At 44.0% G+C, this 23241-nt stretch overlaps 1 protein-coding gene across 3 annotated transcripts in view; it reads left to right on the top strand.

Annotated features, from left to right (window-relative positions):
• Positions 1-23241, top strand: part of LATS1 (large tumor suppressor kinase 1) — a 299556-nt gene that overhangs the window by 26109 nt on the left and 250206 nt on the right. For all 3 annotated transcript variants that reach the window (XM_085612217.1, XM_085612215.1, XM_085612216.1), the window contains exon 2: positions 8566-9066. In XM_085612217.1, coding sequence (XP_085468343.1) covers positions 8716-9066 — 351 coding nt within the window. In that variant the 5' untranslated portion in view covers positions 8566-8715. The remainder of the gene's footprint in view (positions 1-8565; positions 9067-23241) is intronic.

Raw genomic sequence — 23241 nt, 5'->3', positions numbered from 1 at the left:
TGCTCTTTTTTGTTGTCATGGGCGACCATAGATCATGTGAGTACCCTATAACAGGCTTGTCTCATGAATTGTGGTCTTTTTGGAGCAGGACGGGTGCTCAAAGCACTAGCCTCATAATGGTGAAAGGCTACTATCTTTGCCATGAGTGAAGACTAATGAGGAGATCATGCCACATCTTAAGGCTGTCTCCTCAGTTCTGTTCTTTGGTGTCAGGAGTGTTTCCCTCTGGGTATAGCATACCCTTTTACTGCCTGGCGAAACAGTCTTCCAGGGAATCCTCTTTCTGTGTGGTTAATGCTTAGGTTTTTGGCGTTCTTAAAGCAATTTTTTATGGCAGTTCCTCCGTAACCGAAGGAACTGGCCCCATGGCAAGTGTTTTTTTTTTTTTGTTCACAATAAGATGGCAAATTGTGAAATGCAGTAATATGTTACGGTCACTTAGTTTGGTATATAGATTAGTCAAGATCTTGTCATCTTCCAGGAAGAGTAATAAAATGTGGTGGACAAAATATATACTTGTTTCTCAGACCTGTTGTATCTTTCCTATGTGTCTGATAATTATATGTGTGAATAAACGGATTCCTGCATCTATCAAGCCTATTTCTGAGAATGCATATTATTCTATTTTGGTGATGACTTTGACTTTATCGGCATGCTCCATTGACGCATGCACCACCTCCCTAGGGATTTTTGGTTTCGGAAGGAGCACTTTTTGTTGTGTGTGCACGTGTGTGTGTATATATATATATATATATATATATATATATATATATATATATATATATATATATTAGGAGAAGTTTATTATCTCAATCCAAAGTAAACTTAAATGATGAACATTAAAAATTCTAAAGTGATGGTTATACCTTAAATTTCTCATGTACACACCACATTTAAATTACTATAACTTTGTCTACTTTCTATACAAACCAAATTTAAAGTGCATATAAAATATTAAGTTAGTTATACCTTAAATGGATAATTTGTGCACCACGTTCACATTATTATTAGTGCTCCTCCACAACACTGTTTTCATCTTGCTAACCACACAACAGTAAGCATAACTCGCCACTCTACCACACACTATATTCTCAGAAATGATGAGATTTGAGATGTCATTATTGTTATTATAAATGCTTTGATTTCAGATGGTTATAAGTGATATATTATGAAAGGGTATAAGCTGTGCATAGTAATGTGAAAAGAGACCACCCGGTTGTAGGAAGCAGAGGAACAAGCAGGGAAGAGTGCAAAGAACATAGGCACTCTCATGGAGTGCTAAATGCCAAGTAAAAAAAAAAATCAGTTCAAGCCACTACTGAAAGGATCCATCTCATTCAGTAAGAACACTCTGAGCTCTAATGCTTCTGGGAGAGAGAAACAAAATAATTAAGAAGAAAGCCATCAAACCAAAAGAAAACATCTGAAATGGACAACAAAGCTATCCAGTCAAGAGCTAAACCAAAGCCCACTCCAAGTTTAAGTTGTGTATTGGGAATAATAGGTCTGCCAGCAAATAATGATGTCTGTCTTTAGCGAAGACCCAAAAATGAGGTTTAAAGGTTCTTCCTTATTCAGGCCAGATCTTAAGCCAAGCTGTCCAGTGTTCTGCTGTTTACGACCCTGGTTTGTCAAAGACCACCAGGACCGCAAACCTCTGGCTTCTACTCAGCCTAACTATATCAACTGTACCTTCATCAAAATTAATGATAGAAACGTTTTGTAGAGAACTGGCATAACAAACTTCATTTAGTGAATAAACAATTTAACAGAAATACAGTTTAATGGAAAAACCTCACATGGCGAATAGTGGTCAGCGTGGTCTGTGTCATTGTTGCATTCTATATGATGTATTTTAAGGTACAGAAGGGATGCGAGCTCCCTGCTTTTGTTTGGCTAACGCTGCAAGAACTGTACACTGTTGGTTCATAGTTCTGCAGTCTTCCTGAGATAAGTGTATGTGATTTTTCTATTACCAGTCCATCCCAAACGCTGTAGAGCCATTCTTTCTGGTATGGTGGCCTGTCCTGACACCAGAATATAGTGATGGACATTTCCACAGCACTCAGTGCAATGACATATGCCTACCATTGGAGGAGTACAAGGTATAGGCTGATTTCTTTGTCAGGCCAAGTATGACATGTCCGGATTATTGGCTTGGGGGGTGGAACATGTCACCAATTGTGTTGAATAAAGTTTTGCTATAATATTTTAAGTTTCAGACATAGACATAATAGGTGTGTGATTACTACTGTTCCTTCCTCTTCTCCAGGATTTCTCGTATGTTCATTTGTCTTCTTCTCAAGGTTTCACTGATATTTGGTACCAGTATGTAGTTATTTTGGCTAAAGCTTTCTGTTATAATCTCCATGTATTTCTATTGAATTGCTTTTCAAATGTGTGGCACTGTTGCATGTAGAATTTATAGTGCCTTCTAGGTCAGTTTAATTCAGCTGAACCATGAGGCAAGACGTTGGATGCTGTGCTGCATTAAAAAACACATCTTGTATCTATATATCTACCTGTGTCTGGATCCTCATTCTACATTTTGGCGACGAGTGGAAGTCCAGTGGCCCTGTCATCTATTTGGAGCAGCACAGGCGCAGAGGCTATATCTGGACAGTAATCACACAATTTATTCAAAGACCGGTGTGCAGCTTCTGGAGTTCCCGTTTAATCTGAAGTGGAGGCCTTTTAACACGCAGAGAGGAGTGTGCGTTGGCTGGGCAAGTACGGGCGAAGCTAATTCTACTAATTACGACTCACTGTGTTGCGGGAGTATGGAGCTGCGTGCGCTACTGCTGGAGACATTTGTATCTTTTGATTGATGCAACAACGTTCTTTCTTGTCTCCGAGGCAGCGAAGATTCCTTGCGTCAGCTGTTTATGCGATCTGATCTGGAGGAGCGAGAAGCAGAGAGTGCGCGCATTACACGCACTGAGGCGCAGCACCAGCAATATCATACGCTGCCATTGGTTAATTTGTTTCCTTGTTATTGAGAGCTGTGCTCCCATTGGTTATTCGTGTTTTGCTTCAATCACTCCTTGTTTTGTGGTTCTATTGACGATTCAAGCGTTTTTCTTCCCTTCAATTACATCGCGTTGGGGCATTGGATGTATGAGTTATTGAGAACCTGAGACTTACATTTACAAGTGATTTGTGACAGACGGAGGTCATTTCCAGAACAAAGAGACACAGCTGACAATTTTAGAAGATACCTGGTACATTTTGAAACATTATCGCTGTTATTCAACATTGGTGCATTGGTTTACACATATTTATTAATTTGGTTTACATTATACTGTAAGAAGCCATGTAATTTGATCCTCCAGGAAAGTTTTTACCCCGCAAAGGGGAACCAGCAATGCCTTGGGTGAGGTGGAAAGAGGAATTTACAACTTGCGTGACTGCTATTGATGGCCAAAGAATGGGCGCTGAGAGGAAAAAAGTATATTATTACACTGTCTAGGATCTGAGGGCCAAGTTGTTTTTAGAAGTCTACCACAAGTAGAACAGGAAGATTTTGATGTATATAAGGAAGTACTACTTACGATGGAACTTAGATTTAAACCATCCACCAGCATTGCGTTGAATAGGTTCAAATTTTACACCAGGGTGCAAAAAGAGAATGAATCCTTTGAGTTTTTGACCGCATTACGTGGACTTTACATGTCCTGTAATTTTGGAGAAATGACAGGTAAAATGATACGAGATCAAATTGTGGTTCATGTTGAGAGCAGGAAAATACAGGAACAGCTAATGGTAGTAGGAGATCCTAAATTACAAGATGCTATTGCTAAACTAGAACAGTCTGAAAAATGGGTGTCTGTAGTTAGTAAGAAAGATCCTGGTAATGAGGAAGTATGTGCTGTTGACACCTATGAAGGACATTTGTGTATGTTAACCAAAGGACTTGACTATAAGAAAAAAGATGAAGGCAGAAATACTACTTGTTACAGATGTGGTAGATTCAATAACATTGCTTCTTTCGCTCATTATCCTGCAATTGGGAAAGAATGTGTGAAATGTGGTCGCATTGGACATTTTGCACGTATCTGCAGAAACCTGAGAAGAAAAAGCAATGTTAGCACTAATCAGAGAGGGAAGATTTCCTCTAGCTGAAATAAGTAGACATGAGGTTAACTGTGAGTGTGGAAGAACTAATTCTCAAACTAAAGGAATTGTTATATATATATATATATGAAACCAATCAGGAGGAAATAGGAGGCAAACGTCCACCCAAATGCATTGTCAAAGTACTTGGTGAGCAGTTAGAGCTTATGGCTGACTCAGGGTCTCCATGGACCATTATTACAAAAAGATATTTTATGTAAAACTTTGAAAAATGTTTACATTTGGATAAGTTGAAACCGTCTGATATTATAGCAGAAACTTTTGATGGCACAGCAATTTGTTATTGGTTACGATAATGTGGAACTAGAGTTCAAAGGTAGGAAAGCTAATGTTAAACTCTAAATAGCTGTAAAAGGTGTGAATGTGCTTGGGTGGAGGGATCAGTGGAAACTAGGAATCATACTAAACCCTAGGAATAGTGAACCAGTCCTTATCATATCAGACAAAAGTAGTGAGGAAACAATTATTAACCAATTTCCTAAAGTTTTCTCTGACAAACTTGATAAACTAACAGAATTTTCTCATGAGATAAAAATAAAGAGCGGGACAATTCCTGTGAGACAAAAATTAAGGAACGTTCCCATCAACATCAGACAAGAATTGAAAGCTATGTTGGAGGACCTGGTCAAGAAAACATAATTGAAGAGGTAGAGTCTTCAGAATAGGTTTCACCCATAGTTTTGGCGAGAAAGGGGGATCAATCTTTGAGGCTGGGTGTGGATTTAGGAGCTGTAAATGCCAATGTGATAGCCACCCACTTCCCAATATAAATGAGGTTGTGAGCATGCTAGAAGGAGCTGCTGTGTTTTCTACTCAGGATCTTAGATCCGCCTATCACCAGATAGAATTGACAGATGCTTCTAGACATTGTACTGCTTTTATTACACCATTGGGTTTATACCAATTCAAGAGGATGCCCTTCGGTTTAATATCAGTAGCATCAGTGTTTCAAAGGGCTATGTACCACATTTTCAAAGACTGTGATACTTTAAAAAAATGTTTCCAAGATGACATCCTTATATCAAGAGCATTTCATTAATCTGGAGCAGGTCTGCAAAAGATTGGAGGACCATGGGTTGACATTGAAGAAAACCAAGTGTAAGTTATTCCGCACTTCTGTACAATATTTGGGTCACACTTTGTCGGGAGAAGGTGTTGTCCCAGAAAAATCGTTGCTTGATGCCATAGTAAGAGCTCTTGCACCAGATTCTAGAGAGAAATGACTTTCATTTACAGGAGTGTGTGAATATTATAGTACATTTTATTAAGAATTTTGCAACAAAGATTGAACCTTTTGCATCTGTTGAGCAGGAAAGCTGTAAGGTTTGAGTGGTCCGATAAACATGAAAATTCATTTCAGCAAATCAAAAATGATACTCTGGCGGCGCCTACTCAAAACATTTTGTGTGGGTAAGGAATGTGTAATTACTGTGGATGATGGCATGTATGGTTTAGGAGGAGTGTTATCTCAGAGGTGTGGAAAAGAATGGAATGTAGTGTTTGCATCTAGGGCACCTAATGAAGCGGAGAGGAAATATGCGGTGATTGAGAAGGAACTACTTGGTTGTGTGTGGGCCATCGAAGATTTCCTTAATTATGTTTGGGGGAAGTCATGATCACAAACCACTTCATATTCTGTCACCTGGTGGTGGTAGAAATGCCACTGCTCGCATTGCCAGGTTGATGTCTAGACTACAGGAGTATATTTTTAAAGTAGAGTATGTACCTGGGGAAAAATGTGATAGTGGATTGTTTTTCCACATTACTTTGTAATTTTGAAGAAGGAAGTTTGGACAAACCTCAAGAATACATTATTGCAACATGACGGCCAAACGTAACATAGCCCAAAAATGGGGAGCGGTGGAGACGCCGTTGCTATCGACATGGAAGGGCGAGATGGATAGGGCTATGTTTGCTGAGCGATCCGTCTTTGTCAGGCGGGGTTGTCCTCGTAAGTGGGCCAGAGTGTGGGGAGCATGGAACAAGTATAGAGGTAACATATGTGATCCACCACCTCTTTCTGATGAGGACTCCTCGGATTCGGATGACTAGGGAGGCCGTGGGGGTGGAGGGGAGGGTGGGCGGTATGGGTGATTGTCGGATATCCAATCTGGGCCTATTTGGCATACTTGTGACCGTGCACGGTGATTTTCTAATGTACTGTAAATGCGGCCTGATTCTATTTCTGTTGTCTGTTTTGGTTGCAAAAACAATAAAAACGTTTTTTAAAAAAAAAAAGAATACATTATTGCTGCTATTAATGATGATGTAGAGTAAGCTTTTGAGGAAAAAACCTGGTCTGATAATTGCAAGAAAGATGAATTATGGAACAAAGTGAAAGATTATGTTTTAAAGGTTGGCCAAGGAAAGATATTTTATTGCTTGAAGTACTACCTTTCTTTAAGGTTGCATATGAATTGGAATTAGAAGGAGACTTACTATTCAAGAGTGGTAAATGTATCCCTCCTGTAGGAATGCAGGAGATAATTCTTCAATTAGCGCATAAACAATGTTTGGGTATGTCTTCTATGAAAACATTAGTTGGGGCTAATTTTTGGTGGCCTGGTTTAGTCAGGATGGTTGATCGAGTGGTGAGAGAATGTGGAGATTGTGTGAATAGTGAGAGAGGTCTCAGAGTGATTCCTGCACATTTAAAACCTGTGGATTGGCCAGAATTTCCTTGGCAGAAAGTTGCCATGGATATCTCAGGACCTTTCCATTCTTTGCCACAGATGCAAGGTTTACTCTTGTGGTTATTGACTATCATTCGAAGTGGCCTGAGGGGAAATTTGTTAGTCACATTACTACTGATGTGGTCATAGTTTCCTAAGGAAATATTTGCGAGAGAAGGGTACCCTGAAGTACTCATTACTGACAATGGTGTTCAGTTTAAATCCAAAGAGCTGCAGGATTTTCTGGTGCATTGTAATATGTGCCATTTGACCACTGCCTTATATGAACCTCAAGGGAATGGTCAAGTAGAAAGATTTAATTGAGTTTTGAAAGAATGGATAACTGCTGCACGCAAGTGTGGTGGTGAATGGAAAAATGTTTTGAGGGAGAAAATTTGGATGTATCGTACTACACCTCTCACCATCACGGAAGGGAGTCCTTTCAGATTGCTCAAAGGCAGGAATCCTACCACCAAGTTATGTCCTTGGTGGTTCAAGAAAAGATGGGAAAGGAAATGTCATGATATTGATGTGCAACAAGTGGGTGGCGATTAGACAAAACTAAATGAAATAATGGTATGATAACAAATGGAGAGTTAAAGTCCCAATTTTTGTGTTGGAGATTGGGTCAGGATCTGTTTGCCTGGGATTATTTCCAAAGGCATGCCCAGATTTGGAAAACCCACCAGAGTAGTAAAAGTGAATTTGAACAGAGGATGGTAAAGTTTGGAATGTTAGGTGTGTTGCAAGATGCAATAGTTTAAAAAATGTTTATGTGCATTTGAACCATTCCCAGGATGAGGAATTTGCAAATGAAGTGGAAATTGGTGATCACACAAGCCAGGTTATTCCAACTGAGTCTGTAGCATTTAGAGTCAAAGATACCTGCCGTGGGAGACGTGTTCCTCATAAATTCAATGATTTTGCATTTTATTGTTTTCTGTTTTAGAGGAGATGTGTTATAATCTCCATGTATTTCTATTTTATTGCTTTTCAAATGTGTTGCACTGTTGCTAGGCTGTATGTAGAATTTAGAATGTCTTCTAGGTCGGTTTACTTCTTCTGAACCTTGAGGCAAGACGTCGGATGCTGTGCTGCATTAAATAACACATCTTAAATCTATATATCTACTTTTGTCTGGATCCTCATTCTACACTTTCCTTGACACACCCAATCTCGCAGTGTTGTGCATCTTGGTGTAAACACCCCTCCACTCTAGATTTCCCCCCCCCCCCCCCCCCATACTTCTGATTTACATTCCCACTTTTTCTTACTCTGGGCGTCTCCCGTACGAAGCAGAAACCTGCATATCTATGAGAAGTTTCTTCTTATGCTCCTTCGCATGGAGCCATTGCTCATGTTGAGTTCATGGCCGATTAGCCCCAGGTGTTAAGCATGGGATGCAGTTCCCTGTAAGTAACTACATCTTCCAATAAAAGTGTCAGGTTTCCTTTATGTTGTAGGAATGTGTTTTGAGGTGCCAATATGACTGCCAAATAAGTTAGGGTGAAGTTTATGTGGCCATGGCTTATGAAAAACTCTTAAATTTTTCCATTCTATTTGTGTAATGTGTTTGGGAGATAATACTGAGTCCTACTTGTTCTGTTGCTCTCTTATTGAGAGATGTATGAAACCTTTTTGAATAATTTCCAGCACAAATAAAGTATCTTTTAAGGAAGAACACATTATAGGGAGTCGCAAAGCATTCGATTCTGTCTCATTTATCAACTCTTTGATAACCACCCTGTGTTCCTTCCAGGATGAACTCTTTGATGTGCAACATTACAAGAACAGAAGAGAGACAGTTTGTTGAATCCATGCATATTTCCGAATCTTGAAGCCAACAACCTTTCATTGAGGATTTGTGTGCTGAAGTCCCAGGTAGAGGCTGCATATATTACATGTTTTCATGAAGAGGGGCGAGAAATCGGAAGGCCATCGGCAAATGAGGCCTAAAACATTTCCTGCCAGTAACTTCACTGGCAGTAGTCGCCAGATGTTGCTGGAAATTAGGGAAAGCCTTCGCCATCTGCCGAAGCCATCAGAGGCTGTCAAGGCTGACCAGAAGATAGCAAAAGTGCCTGCTGAAGACTCTAGACAAGGACGCAATCCTCCAAAATTTGTGACACATCATAAAGCCCTACAACAGATCCGGAACTCCCTGCTTCCCTTTGCAAATGAATCAAGCTCTTCAACTCGTGGGGGCTCTGATATCAACCAGCAAATGTATCAAGACCTGCTCGAAGCTGGATTTGAAGAGGTGAGCATTGGTTGCTTTGTGACAGTTGTTGTAACTGAGTTGCTTAATTAGTTTCAATAATTTTTTAAAATATTATTTTAAACCTTTATTTCAATATTTTGTTGTTTGCATTTTAGTGAAACATTACATTCTTATATGCATGTGCTGTCTGTTGCAAGACATCTTGTTAGCTTACATTGTGCTTAGAGCCCGCCCATTGCTTACCATTGGTTGATTTAATTGTCGGTCTTGTTTGCTTGCTTCTTATCCGAAAGCGTGTGTATGCTCTCTTTCCCCTTCTTGTGTTTGTCCCTTCCCTGTAGCATTGATGCATTACTGTCTACTTACATAGCTCTTTTTTTCAGACACCACATTTTTCTTTTTGTTTAAACACTCTGTGAGAGTGCAAGTGTTTTCCAGCTGTTTCCCTAGTGTGCTTCTCTTTCTCACTCCCCGCTTTCATCTGTTTGGTTCCCCCGCCCTCTCACTGATGCACTTGCTCCTGGTGGTTCCCCCGCACGGATTGCATTCTCACCTGTATGCTTATACCCCCTCTCAGATACAAATGCTCTCTTAGTCTCCCTTTTGTTTTTCTCCCCTGCCCTCATGTTGTTTTTTCTCTCCCAGTTTGCTGCCCTCACTTCCTCCACGTTCCTTCCCTACCCACTCCCTCAGTGTTCCTTCTTCCCCTACCTGCACCCTCAGTGTTGCGTCCTGCCCCCGTTGCTTCATCTCCTGCTAGTCTCCCATGTTGCTTCTGCGCCCCCTGCCCGTGTTGCTTCCCCTCACCCGCTTTACCCGTGTTCCTTTTGCCCATGTCGCTTCCTCCACACTTTTTAAAAAGAATTTACTGATCCGAGGTGGATCTGCAAAGAATATAGCAGGTGTGTTTTTTTATAGACACATGTTTCGTGTGCACAGCTACAAATTGAAGCAGTAGGCTTTTTTTGTCATATTTTGGCATGCTCCAAATTATCGCGGAATGCTGTACAACATGACAGAATATTGGTAAAACCAGTAGGTCCCAAAGGCGAGACCTATTTGCTTTCCAAAGCTTGTTGTGGAAAGTGATTTCTAAAGTTGTTGTAAGCAATGTTACCTAAACTCATATTTCTTTAATTTCTCAATTAACTGATTCCATTGCATGACAGAAGGAAAACCATTATAGACATCCAAAGATTTGAGCCGGCTTCTTCCAAGGTTATTATGCAAATGGAAAGTTTGAAAGCAAAAAATTAGGTTTCGAAGGTAGCAAAAGTTCCTTTCCTTCCTGCGTAGTAGGAGTATCCAGTAGGCTGAATCTGGAAGTAGCCTCATTTATTGCAGTGGGATGCAATGCCTGTCAATGTGAAGAGTAAAATCCTAATTTGTTTTCTTGCTATTCAAATTCTCTGTCAGAATAAATGTTGTGTTAGTCTGTTCCAAGTGACCCTACTGTGAAATACATAGAAATACGCAGCAATACACTCAAATCTGTCTTATTTTTAAATTATATTTCTCTCTCTCATTTACATTAAATCCCTCTTCACAATAACGGAATCACCTGACAGGTGGAAGGAGCAGAGATCCCATCACAAAGGGATTAGGGAATGTGAGGAATAAGAAGAGGGAAAATGGTTGTGGTGTAATGGCTTAATTGTCTTATTTTTAAACTGTGGTCCAATCCTGACTTCTCAACCTGACTAATTCATCAAATTGCTTTGATTCACAAAGTTTTTATCTGGACACATAAGTGGAATTTACAAGTTGGACTTATAGTGCAGACTATACTCCTATTGTACAGTTGTATGTGTTCGCAAGTAGTTGTGTAGTTTTTCACTTTTGAAATTAATTTTGTTTTACTTGTGTTAAGTCCTAGAGAGTAAACGCCTTTCCATGTTGGGAAAGAGGAGGTCTCCACGCTTAATGTATGTTTGCCTGGATTAAAAAACTGATATGCTTCTGTGCACTTCTGCCACATTTATTACAGTAGAGTTTCTGCTTGGACAATGTAATGAAGTACATGTTGGATGAATAGTGTGCCAGAAAATCGATTTTGGGTTTTGTACTTTAGCAAAAATATTAAACTTAAGCAGATCGTTTCTCAAAGTTCTGCAGTTCGTGGGTGTGTGCCTTTTCCTTGCATCGTAACTCTGTGCAGTGCTTTAGTTTTTTCGAACTCAGTAGTGTCTAGAAATAGAGCAACATTAAGTGGTATATTAAAATACCTTCCAGGAAAAAAAGTAGAAACATTTTTGAATGCTTACCCGTAACAGTTCTTTTATTTACGTTTGTTTTCTCTTAACTTTAACTCTCCTCAGTGTGACGGAAGCTGCATGTCTTTCTTTCAATCATTTATCTTTGTCAAGCATGCGGCAAGCAGCAGCACCGTCCATTAAATAATTAAATTCACAGCTGACTGTTGCTTATTCGTTTTAGTGGTACCTGTCAGTTCCTGCACTTTTTAAACAAACCTCACAAGCACGCAACGGTGGTTCTAGGGCAAACAGAGCAGGCTGCAGACCTGTGTATCTTAGTTCATCTCATACCATGCAAGTGTATATAGCAGGAGTTGATATATTACTTTAGTATAAGTTAGTTAGACCACTGCAGGGCACCAGAGGACATCAGTTTAAAGGAGTGGAAACTGGTACTTTTGTAGCGTGAATCTTTCTGGATTCACTATGCTGTGCATTATTCCGCGATCTTGTGGTTGGGTCCGGATTCGTAGTCTTTTCTTTGTTTTTTTTTTTTTTTTTTTTTTGTAGCCCAGGTGGGCAGCGACGACCCACCATTTGGTGCACCTCCCGTGACGTCGTCGTGCTTCCTGCGGAAGTCCCACCTTTGGGGCGCCATCTTCAGATTCTTTTTTCCGCCGTTGGGTCTGGATCGTCATCGGGAAGCTCCAGAATTACACTCGAAGGAAGAAGAAAGAAAAGCGAGTTTCGTCGATAAATACTAGAGGATATCGCAGGAAAGGAAGAGATTTCGTCAGGAGCGCGAAGAAAGGAGGTTCAGCGCCCTTTTTCTTCGACCTTGGAGAATGCGCACTCAGAGGCCCTGAGCGCAATGGACAAGACGCCATTCAAGTTCTGCCCAAATTGCCACCACAAGTTCGCGCAGAAGGACCAGCATCCTGTCTGCAACCTCTGCCTACCGGTCGAACACCAGAGTAAGGACTGCAACGCCTGCTCAGCCTTCGCGCCGAAGACGCTCAGGGTGAGAGATCGGCAGAGAAGAGCCAACGCCAGCATGGATGGCAAGGGTAAGGCCCCGTCGCTCTACGATCTGGGCCTCTCCACGGACGACGAGGACAACGTCGCCGAGACAGCCGAAAACTTCACGGTCGTAGAGACCGACAAGAAAAAAGAAGACGAGGTAAGAGAATCGTCGAGCGCAAAACAGAAAGTACCTCGAAAACACGAGGGTGACTCGAGAAAATCAGAGTCTAAGTCCACGAAGGGAGCCCCGGCGCCGAAAACTTCGACGACCAAAGGGGGAACCATGGACATTCGACGCCAAGATGAAGGAATTCAAGATTCCAACGGTTTCATCGGCGGACGTCGTCGAGGTCGAGGACGAATTCGACACCGAAGGCCTAACAAGGGATCTCGAAGAGGAAGACGAGACCTATTATGACGGAGAAGCCGAGGAAGAAGACCAACAGTTGTTCTACGACTCGGCGCCATCTACCAGCCACGACATCGAATGGCAGGATCTCAACACCGAAAACCCGGAGGAGCCGGTGGACACGTACCCTTCGAGGCCATCGCCACCCGACGACATCGGGGTGCACAATATGGTGGTCAGGAGCGCAGCGACAGCCTTCGGAGTCAAATTCGACGAGGAGAAGCCGAAAGCAGATTTTCTCCTCGAGACCCTGCTCCCCATCCAGACAAGGAGCCAGTTCCTCCCCATGCTACAAAGTGTGATGAATCAGGGGAGAGAAGCCTTCAAGGAACCAGCGACCTGCCGGTCGATCACGCCCAGGACAGAGAAGAAATATAAGCACTCTTCCCTGGACACCCCTTACATCAAGGGTAGCGTGACCGCCGACTCCATCATAGCTTCCACGGCCAGGAGAAGGGCCAACGTACCAGCAACTTCGGGCCCACCACCTGATAAGGAGAGCAGGAGGATAGACCTCACAGGAAGAAAGGTCGAGAGGAACGCCGCAATGCACTGGCGCATGGCGAATTCCAATGCACTCCTCAATAGACACCAGCACTGGGACGAGATGGGGGAGCTAGTAAAGCACCTCCCCGAAGAATACCGCCAGAGAGCCTCACACCTGATAGACGAAGGCAAGAACATCGCCAACTCCTGTATAAAGACGGCGTTGGATGGGGCAGAGACTTCAGCAAGACTCATGGCCATAGGGGTCACCGAGAGAAGGCATGCATGGCTAAGAATCTCGGGATTCAAACCGGAGGTGCAGAACAACATCCTTGGCACCCCCTTCAACGGAGAGACACTGTTCGGAGCAACAGTGGAAGAGAAGCTCACCCAGCTGAAAAAAGAAAACGAAACGGCGAGGTCCATGGGGGCCCTACAGCTGAGGGGAATGAGGCGAGGCAATCCCTCGAGGAGACCCTACGGTAGGGGAGGAAGCCAGCAGGGGCCGTCGCACCAGACGTTCCAGCAGGGTCAGCAGGGTGAAAGTCACGGACAAGGTCAACAGAAGCAAAACTGGCAGTACCAACCTCGGGGCCAGTCCTTTCGCGGGAGAGGGAACGGACGTGGCCAAAGGAGGAGAGGGGGCGAACAGCACCTCATCAAAGTGACTCAGCACGCAAGAGGACGCCTACCCTCGTCATGCCCCCAAGGGTGAGGCGCAAAAAAGTAACATCAGGGGGAAGAGAATATTCAAAAGCCTATGAGCATACAACACCAGTAGGCGGAAGACTGAGATTCTACCTTCAGGAGTGGCGGCGTATAACCACAGACAAGTGGATACGGAACATCATGCAGTACGGATACTGCGTAGATTTGGAGAAAAGACCTCCAAACAGGAAACCAAAGGGAAGACAGATCGGCCCAAGAACTGGCACTACTCAGAGAAGAAACACGGAAACTTCTAGAAAAGAGAGCCATAGAGGCAGTGCCGTTCAGAGAACGCAACAAAGGGGTCTACTCAAACTACTTCGTGGTCCCGAAAGTAGACGGAAACCTCAGACCCATCCTGGACCTGCGTTACCTAAACAAGTTCATCAGAACGCAGAAGTTCAAAATGACTTCGCTGCAGGAGGTACTGCCCCAAATAAGAGACGGGGACTTCATGGTCACCGTGGACCTCAAGGATGCCTACCTGCACATCCCAATAAACAGATGACACAAGGGCCTTCTAAGGTTCAACATCGAGCAGGAACACTACCAGTTCACAACCCTGGCCTTCGGATTAAAATCGGCACCAAGGGTCTTTACAAAATGCCTGTCGGCGGTCGCGGCCCACCTACGAAGACAGGGAATCCATGTCTACCCAGGCAAACTCACGCGAGAAGTGCGAGAGGCACGCAAAACGCGTAACAGACACCCTCACGAATCTGGGGTTCTCGATCCACTGGGGGAAGTCATCGCTGGAACCGGAGCAGGTGAAGATTTTCCTGGGGGCGAAAATCAACTCCCTCAACAGTACAGTAGTGCCCAGCGACAGGAGGACAGACTCACTACTGAAGGAGACGCGGCTCTACCAGAAGGGGCGAGCTCTGACAGTGAGGGCAGTGAGCGAGATGATGGGGATGATGGCGTCGTGTATCCAGCTGGTGCCGAATGTACGCCTGCACATGAGACCATTCCAGGAATGGCTACAACAGCAATGGTCACAAGCAAACGGAAGTTGGGAGGATCTAGTGGTTGTTACGCACGGAGTGCAGGAGGAGATAACTTGGTGGAACAGAGACAACATGACAGCAGGGAGAAGCCTGACACCACCAATCCCAACAATGACCATTACCACGGACGCATCGCAAAAGGGATGGGGAGCGCACATGGACAACCTCAGAGTGAGGGGTCTGTGGGCTCCAGCAGATGCGGTTCGCCATATCAACTACTTCGAGTTGAAAACAATCCTGCTAGCCCTGAAGGCATTCCAGAGGCACCTGTACAACCAGAGGGTGTTGGTTCAATCAGACAACACCACGGCAATGTTCTAGATCAACAAACAAGGGGGGGACACAGTCGTTCCCTCTCTCCTCTCTAGCTCAGGAGATTTGGAGATGGGCCATACCTCTCAGGATAGATCTACTGGCAATTCACCCACCGGGGAAGGACAATGTGGAGGCAGACCTCGGCATCGCACGAGTGGGAGCTCAATGGCCAGGAAACGGAGAAACTCTTCCGGAGATGGGGAACTCCCACAATAGACCTATTTGCAACACGCCACAATGCAAAATGCCAAAGCTTCGCGTCCAGGCAACCAGATCAGCAATCCCAGGGAAATGCCCTATGGATAAGCTGGTCGAGGACATTTGCCTACGCCTTTCCACCGATACCCCTGTTGCACAGAGTGCTCGACAAGTGCAGAACCAGCAACATGACTCTGATCCTAGTGGCTCCGCAGTGGGCGAGGCAGACATGGTTCTCACAAATTCAAGAAATGGCACAGGGCAATCCATACAGGTTCGAGAGGAGGAAGGACCTCCTCTCAATGCAAAACGGAGAGGTCCTGCACCCAGAGCCAGAGACCCTCAACCTGGCGGCATGGCTCCTGAAGACCTAGAGTTCGCACACCTAAAATTGCCTGCGAGCACTATGCGAGTGCTACGGGAGGCAAGGAAACCAACTACACGAAAATGCTACAGCGCAAAATGGAAGAGATTCACTGTATGGTGCAGGAAAAAGGGCCTGCAAAACAGAATGACAAGAGACTCAACAGTACTGAGGTACCTCACACACCTTCTAAAGAGTAACCTCTGCTCGAGCTCCCTAAGGGTACACCTAGCGGCAATCGTGGCCTTCACCAGAGGCGAAAAGGGTGGAAGTTTCTTCACCTCGCAGGTGGTGAAGAGATTCATGGAAGGAGCCAAAAGGATGGCCCCCCCGAAAAGGTTGCCGCCGCCGGCATGGAATCTGAACGTGGTTCTGACGGAGCTCATGAAGGCACCGTTTGAACCCATTCACAAGGCCACACTGCAGATGTTGACGATGAAAACGGCCTTTCTGGTGGCCATAACCTCACTACGCAGGGTGAGCGAGCTTCAAGCACTAACACTACAGGAACCCTACATTCAGATTCACAAGGACAGAATAGTCCTGAGGACGGACCCACACTTCATGCCCAAGGTGGTGTCGGCGTTCCACATGAATCAGAGTATTCAGATACCAAGTTTCTTCCAAAACCCGACTTCAAACGCAGAAAAGGCTCTGCACACCCTCGACGCTAGAAGAGTGGTGATGCACTACATTGAGAGAACCAAGGAACTCAGGAAGTCGAAGCAGCTGTTTGTGTCCTTTGCTACTAGCTTCATGGGTAGGCCAGTGACTAAGGGCACCATCGCTCGGTGGATTGCCCTCACTATTCAATTCTGCCACAAACAGGCTGGACAGGAGCTAGCGGAGGGGCCTCAGGCTCACTCCACAAGGAAGAAAGGGGCCACCGTGGCCTTCCTGGCGAACACGCCCATCCAGGACATATGTCTCGCGGCAACTTGGGCATCTGTGCATACGTTCACGAAACACTACTGCGTGGACATTCAGATGAACAAGGAAGCACAGGTTGGACAGAAGGTGCTTCAACACATTTTCAACGACCAACGCTCATCTACCACCCAGCCGCCACAAAATTAGGAAAACCGCTACAAAGTCTATGCACAGCATAGTGAATCCAGAAAGATTCACGCTGCAAAACGAATAGTTTCTTACCTGTCGGTGTAGTTTTGCAGCTTTAAGATCTTTCTGGATTCACTAGCGAACCCACCCACCTCCGCCAGGAAGATGAGGCTGGAGGAAGAGGGGGTAAAATGGAAAAGATCAAAAGAAATGAAAACGTACAGAAAAATGGACAAGAAGAATTAATCAATCGCCTAGGGTTTAAAAAAAAAAAAGAAAGGAAAAAAGAACCCGAAGATGGCGCCCCAAAGGTGGGACTTCCGCAGGAAGCACGATGACGTCACGGGAGGTGCACCAAATGGTGGGTCGTTGCCGCCCACCTGGGCTACAAAAAAAACCAGAAAAAAAAACAAAGAAAAGACTACGAATCCGGACCCAACCACAAGATCGCGCAATAATGCACAGCATAGTGAATCCAGAAAGATCTTCAAGCTGCAAAACTACACCGACCGGTAAGAAACTATTCGTTACTAAGGAAGAAACGCTTCCTGAAAGGTTACTTATGCTAATAATGGAAATCTAGGTAACCAAATACCAACCATCTCAACTTATTGGCTGCTGGCCAACAGTGGAACCCATTCACTAGAAATTCATTGAGGGGAGCTTCTGCTAATTAAGCCCTTAAGCATGCTGGATGTTGGTTGCAGCATCTCTGTTACTATGATAAGGAGCAGAGATATCTAGAATATCTCAGGTGATTGTGTGTCCCTCTTTTGCGGAGACCAGTTGCTAAGTGATCTTCCTCTTCCACCAACCAGTGATACACTGCTTTCCAAGCCTCCTCACATCCATGGTCCCTGAACCCCACTTGATGGCAGAGCTGCACTGCATACTCCAAAGATGGCGGACTGTCTATTGCATGGCTAGCTCTTCCCCTTTTTATTTTTTAATTTTTTAATTTTTGTTTTGTTGTTTCCTTCCTTTCTTTTTTTCTTTTTCTCTCTTGTTGACCTTTCTCCGTAAAGTCAGGAAAAACGTTCCCAGCTGGGGACAAGTTGCCATAATGAATTTATGCAGGAGGGGGCTAGCGTCTTGGGGTAGCAGGAGGCATCCACAGTCACCATCCCCAGTTTCACCAAATTCCTTTCTCTGGCTGGTATGTGCCTAAGCTGAGTGACTGAGTGGGGGCGGTTCATAGATGGACATGACACCTGTCTCTTACAGGAGACCTGGAGCACAACTCTGGTCACTAGTAATGGGTCTTCCTCCTTCTGCAATGACACCACTCAGTCACCTAGGGGAAGACTGTTGGGAGGTTTAGCGATATGGGTGAGGGTAAACCTCCAGTGCATAGAAAGGGAACTACCACTTAAGTCCCGGGTGTGCTAGCAGTTAGGGTGGACCTTCATGGTGGTATCTCCCTATTGTTGTTTAATGTATACAATCGGGTGGTTGACAGGAATGAAGAAACCAAAGCCATAAGCACACTGGAGGATTTCCTCTTGAAGTATAAGGGTAAAGGTATGGTCATGGTAGCGAGTGATTTTAATTCAACCTTTGAGCCAACTTGTGCCAGCTGATTTAAATCTGACAGTTGACCTGCATACTGGATGGAAAATCCCCCCCATAGATCTTCCGATTGTGAAATGGACCCCTAGGGCTGCACAGTTGCTGACACTTTCCCTCAAATGTGACCTCAGGGCTGTAAATGGCAGACCTAGGTCAGATGGCAAGGGCAGCCATATGTAAAATCAACCTAGCCACTGTAGCCAGATCCACTGTTCTTTAATAAGTTTAACTGGATGGCCACTCGTGCATGGTATGGTAGTAGTTGAAAGGATCAATAGCGATCATATAACCCTGAGTTTGTGTTAGCTCAAGCCTCAGGTTCCAAAGGCCACGCACAAGTAGGGGAGGTTGGGCTCTCAAATAATGGTAAAGCTATCAGGTGGGGATGTGTTGAAAACACCCAGATGCCTTGGAGAAGTTGGTAAACAAGGCCAAAGACCTGCTAGGGATGTTGGATGGACTTCTCCCAATGAAGAGAGGCCCATACCTGGAAAAGGCCCATGAAACACCATTCGCGATATAAGAGAGACATTGATGCAGGGCAAAAAGAGTACTCTCAAATTGCAGAAGGAAGCCCCATGGTATACCAAATCATGTAGGGTGGCCATGACAGAGCTTCTGCTAGCTGCTGAAGCTAAAAATAAATCCCAAACCCACTGTACTGTGATTTATAAAAGAGAAGTGGCTAAGACAAGAAGATGCACTATGGGATGAGCTAACCTTTGCCTGGTGCTCTAAAGATAATAGAAGGTTTTGGAATAACTTGACATAAATGTTGAAGAAAGGCTAACATAGCTTCTCAAGTAAGTCCTGTCCGATTAGTTTAATACACACGTCGTAGAAGATTTTTTGCAGAAAAGTGCTAGTACATCTTTTGGACTGGACCAAGGAGAAACACATAATCTGAGTTTCAGGCAGGGTTTAGATACGGCATTAGCACAGTTGATCAAATCTTCTGTTTTAATTGTATGTGCTGGAAGGCCGTAACAATCAACGGGGGTCGCCTTTTTGTTGCCTTTGTCGATTTCTGTGCCACCTTTAATCTAGTCCCAAGATCACTGTTGTGGGGAGCCTTAGATAAGATGGGCATCCCCTCCAATCTACTGGCAATTCTCGCACAGTTACACAAAGAAAATTATGCAAGGATTAGGTGGCGGGAGCAGGGCCAACTCACCGACTATTGTACTTTGACGCCGTAGTGGATTGGCTGGGCAGGAACGGATGTGACTTCCCCAAAATCTCAGGCCAACGTGCAATCGCTTTACTTTTTGTAGCTGATACGCTGCTGATTTCAAAATCACTTAAAAGCCTGCAGGATCTCCTGGACGATTTCAACAAGTTTTGTAACGTGTGCTGGTTGGGGCGTAATAATTCTGTAAGAAGTAAGACCATAAAGTGTAAGCTGTTTAACACAGACCCCATAGAACAGGTTTACAAGTTGACTATTTGGGTCTAAGATTAACCCCAACCATGGACTGGACCATGCAGTTTCAAAACTCACATTGCTCTCTACTGCATTACACTTCGGTTCTATTGAAGATCTTTAATCAAACCCACTCACGCAAGCATTTGCAGTGTGATAGGTCTCGCATTTGCTCGAGTTTAAGCGATTGGCATTGTAAATTACAATGCCAATAGCTTAAACTCGCGTAAATGCGAGACCCATTGCATTGCCAATGCTTGTTTAACTTTAAAACTGAGTGCAGCGCCGCTTCAAGGACACCCCGCTCTGTTTCTTTTTTTTAGTTTCTTTTTTAACTTTAACACTGAGCCTGGTGTCTTTGAAGCAGACGCCACGCTCTGACTTAAAGTAAACAAAATCAAGCAGTGGCATAGCCAATAGGTCTCGCCTTTGGGACCTTATAAGTGTTTAGCCATGCAACAGTTGCATAACTAAATCCTTTTAAGGTCCCAAAAGCGAGACCTATTGGCTATGCCAAGCGGCCGCAAAAGTGAAAGTAATCGCGGTAAAGCGCGGCGCACGCGCACATGCACTGTAGCTCTAGGCTGGCCTGGTAGCACTTTTTGGAGCCCTCTCAATAAGTCTCGCCAGACCAGCGCATGCGCTGGGTCAGGTGAGACCTAAAAAGAAACCGAGAGCGGTGTCCTTGAAGCAGTGCAGTGCTTAGTTTTAAAGTATAAATAAATATGGCGCGGTGCCCCTGAAGCTGGCACCGCACTCACTATGAAAGTAAAAAAAAAAATACAAATAAACAGAGCGCGGTGTCCCAGAAGTGCATGGAAGATAATTAAAATGGGTCGTGGTGTCCCCAAAGCGGGCGCTGCGCTCATTATGCAAATTCCCAAAATTGCAGCCGCCATTGTCCCCATCAGTGCCAATAACAACAAGCACTGGCATAGCCAATAGGTCTCGCCTTTGGGACCTTATAAGTGTTTAGCTATGCAACAGTTGCATAACTAAATACTTATAAGGTCCCAAAAGCGAGACCTATTGGCGATGCAAAGCGGCCATGCGGCCGCGAAAGTGAAAGTGATCGCAATCGCAATCACGATCAAACATCGAAGCGGCCGTATGGCCGCGAAAGTGAAAGTAATAGCGGTAAAGCGCGGCGCGCGCTCCCGCGCACATGCACTGTACCTCTAGCCTGGCCTGGTAGCACTTTTTGGAGCCCTCTCAATAAGTCTCGCCAGACCAGCGCATGCGCTGGGTCAGGCGAGACCTAAAAATAGTGCTCACCCCCTAGACAAAGCAGGCCGTGTAACAAGCCAAGTAAAAGGTCCAGTCGTTATGGGCCGTAACAAATGGAGACAAGGCGGTGCCAAGGCGGGACTAACAAGTCCATTTACAAATCGGAAGCCACTATTTAAGAAGGACAATGACACAAATCCAATGACAAATATGGGCGGAGAGTGAACGGGGCTGTCGGTGCATACCCTTATACAGCATGCCTCGCAGAACGAGCAGTGCATGCGCGCTGCCGCTAGGCTCGACCTAAAAAGTGTTGCTTCGGCCAAAGACATTTATGATGTTAAGGCGAGGGGGGCGGTCTTGTATGGCTCCAAGTTCTGGGGGTATGCTAAATGTATATTAACTGTGGCGGAAAACATGTTCATTAGGTCCCTTTTCACACTTCCACAAGCGCTCCTTTGATCCCACTGTATCTTGACATGATCCTAAGGCAGATCTCTAGGAAAGCTGAGCTAAGGCCATTGCAATATTGGCACAGGCTTTGGACTACTTCAGCTCCTAGGTGTGTACCGCAAACCTAAAAAGGAGCTTGTGTCCCCCGAAGTTGTTCATAGAATCCCTTGGTTAACGCCTGTCAAGTCGACACTAATGAAATTGGGGCTTGGGGGTTGAAAGGTTCTGGGCCTGCCTGGAGGAACTTAGCTGTTTGTCAAAAATGCATCTTAAAGCAATGTATTGGGAGTCCTTCTCAATTGATATTATTCGGGGAGACCGAGCCATTTTAACTACAGAATGTATAATTTTCAAACCATTCCCTGCATGTAAGAACACAATTGATGAACTTTGGCCACCACTTAGCTTGCAAACTGTATCTGCAGCTTAGGTATCTGACACTTCCTACTAGAGTATTTTGTGCTAAATAGGCACAAGCTCGTCCTGGAGGGGAAAAATGGCTTTTGCCGCTGTGCAGAGAATTGGGTGTTAGGAGGCACTTGGACGTAGCCAGTATTCGAAGAACAGATTGTTCCAGGTTGGTAACTTTTTCAGTGGGAAAAAATCTTATGTGCGCCTGGTTATGGTGAGAAAAGTGTATCCTTGCGGCAGTGCAGGAGCCCCAATAATAAATACTACACGTAGATGATGGGTGGGCCATGGAATGGTTGTTTTTATATGGCTTGATCCTTTTGTGGTGTTTTAGTTTTTATTCTCCGGTTATGTGATTATATTTTAAAATCTAGGCTATTCAAGCTTGATAGAAGAAATTTGTACTTTATTGCTAAAATGTGCACTGATGAACCTTGTCTGTTATAAAATGTTGGCATTGTTGGGGTAGTCAGAAGGGAATGAATAGACCTAATTGTCTTGTTTAAATGGTGCTGGAGTGTTTTAGTATGTAGACACACTGTCCAAACTACCCACGTTTTTAACCCTGCTGCTTTTATTATGTATGGTTCTCTGACATCATGATTGTTGCTATTTTGTTGTTTCAATGTACTTTTATGATCTTAAAGGTTGAATAAAGTTATATGATGATGGTTCCCAGTATGGCTGTTGTGTTTGAAAACTGTTTTAATTATTTCGGTTTCTCCAGCTCTATCATTAAGTGTGGTATTACTTCTGAACAAGAATGCCATTGGCACTGTACCATGCCTCTATGTAAATGTATTTGTTTCTATTGTTTGCATGGTGTGTTTATGCTACACAAGAATGTTTTTGTGTAGCTTGGATGTTTTTCTAGTTGGGAAGTTAATCCGTGCACCCTAGCGTAGGCATGAACTGGTCCCTAGAAACCTATTCAGTGACAAGCAAAGTCTGAGAAATGCACATAGGACATTGCTTACAGTAAACAGTTATCAGGGCACAGATCTATGGCCAGAATAAACTTGCTGAATATAGATTCCTATATATCTTTCCTTCATGAAAGAAATCCCTCAAAACGTTATATGGTACATTCGTATATGGCTTAAAAGTTTAGCATAGTTGGAAGTTGTCAGTATTAAGTGGGATTAATATTTTTTTCAACTCTGTATTAAACAATTTTTCTCGAAGCTAGCACCTGTAGTTTGGTTGTTTTCATCTTCAGCTTTGGTAGTAATAGAATAGAATAATTAAAAGTAGGGTAGGACAAGATTTATCTTTTAGTCTTCATCATCATAGTTAAGAGTGGAGTAGACTGATTCAGGATCCTGCTCCATTGTTATGTCATTTGCTGTGATTTGATTGCTTTAGGG

Source organism: Triturus cristatus, chromosome 6 (genome assembly GCF_964204655.1).
Source record: "Triturus cristatus chromosome 6, aTriCri1.1, whole genome shotgun sequence".
Lineage (NCBI taxonomy): Eukaryota > Metazoa > Chordata > Amphibia > Caudata > Salamandridae > Triturus > Triturus cristatus.
Note: the sequence above shows the minus strand (reverse complement) of the source record. Positions and strands in the feature narration are given on the sequence as shown.